We start from the raw sequence: 1233 nt of genomic DNA, 5'->3' as shown, positions 1-1233 counted from the left end.
ACACCTATAATACAGATAACATATCACAATTAGTATACTATTATAACAATGACATGTAAATAACTCTAAATAACCAAACTGTTTACCTATAATACAGATAACATATCATAATTAGTATACTATTATAACAATGACATGTAAATAACTATAAATAACCAAACTGTTTACCTATAATACAGATAACATATCACAATTAGTATACTATTATAACAATGACATGTAAATAACTATAAATAACCAAACTGTTTACCTATAATACAGATAACATATCACAATTAGTATACTATTATAACAATGACATGTAAATAACTCCAAATAACCAAACTGTTTACCTATAATACAGATAACATATCACAATTAACGTATTATTATAACAAAAGCCTCTGGTGACGTTACTCCATTGTTCTGGTGGGATTTTATATCTCATAAAATTCCAGGGGTGTTATATATAAAATCTCGAAGATTTCAAATATTACATATAAATTCGCTGGAGATTTCAGATATTACATTATGCCAAGTTATGACAAATTTTTATACGCCCACATGAAATGGGGGGCGTATATTGCCGTCACCCATGTCCGTCCGTCGGTCCGTACGTCGGTCCGTCCGTCCGTCCGTCCACAATTGTTGGTAACCACAATTCTTGACTGATTTTGACAATTTTGACAATCACCCAAGGATGGACCCTATTGAAAATCAGAAGAATCGAAAAATATCTAGTATAAGTTATTGCCCTGGTTCTTGAAAACGCGTTCAATTTTTAGCTCGTAAACACTCTAGACCCGCCAGAAAAATTTCTTTTTTTTTTTTTTTTTTTTTTTTTTTTATTCATGTAAAACCATTATCATCAATTTAATAATCAATTCAATGTATAGAATGCATCTCTTTTCAAAACTTGATTAAATATTGACATTGATTTTTGTTCATGAATAATTCATTACATAATTATTCAAATTAAGACAAAATGAATACTGTATACCACACAAAAATGTACTGATGGTCAAACTGGAATAGTCTAATAGAGCTCACAGAATGAAGCTCTGATAACAAAATGTTTTACTTTCTGATACTTCTAAAACTAAACTTCTTAATTTACTTCTTAAAAAGTTCATAAACATTTTCTTAGACCATTAAATTTGATATCATCTAAAAATCTGTGCATTTATGCCATCTCTTCTATAGGGCCTATTGATGTATTGTTTTTCAATAAAGTGAAATCTGTCTACACAGAGA

General features: G+C 29.2%; 1 protein-coding gene across 1 annotated transcript in view; it reads right to left on the bottom strand.

Annotated features, from left to right (window-relative positions):
* LOTGIDRAFT_168904 (hypothetical protein) overlaps positions 1-1118 on the bottom strand; it is a gene marked incomplete at both ends in the record, with an annotated part of 9318 nt that extends 8200 nt beyond the window's left edge. Inside the window, 2 exons of the mRNA XM_009067190.1 lie at positions 5-86; positions 1061-1118. Of these exons, the coding sequence (XP_009065438.1) occupies positions 5-86; positions 1061-1118 (140 nt within the window). The remainder of the gene's footprint in view (positions 1-4; positions 87-1060) is intronic.
* Between the last annotated feature and the right edge of the window lie 115 nt (positions 1119-1233).

Source organism: Lottia gigantea (assembly GCF_000327385.1).
Source record: "Lottia gigantea unplaced genomic scaffold LOTGIsca_80, whole genome shotgun sequence".
Lineage (NCBI taxonomy): Eukaryota > Metazoa > Mollusca > Gastropoda > Lottiidae > Lottia > Lottia gigantea.
The sequence above is the reverse complement of the archived record's forward strand: the minus strand, read 5'-3'. Positions and strand labels throughout refer to the sequence as shown.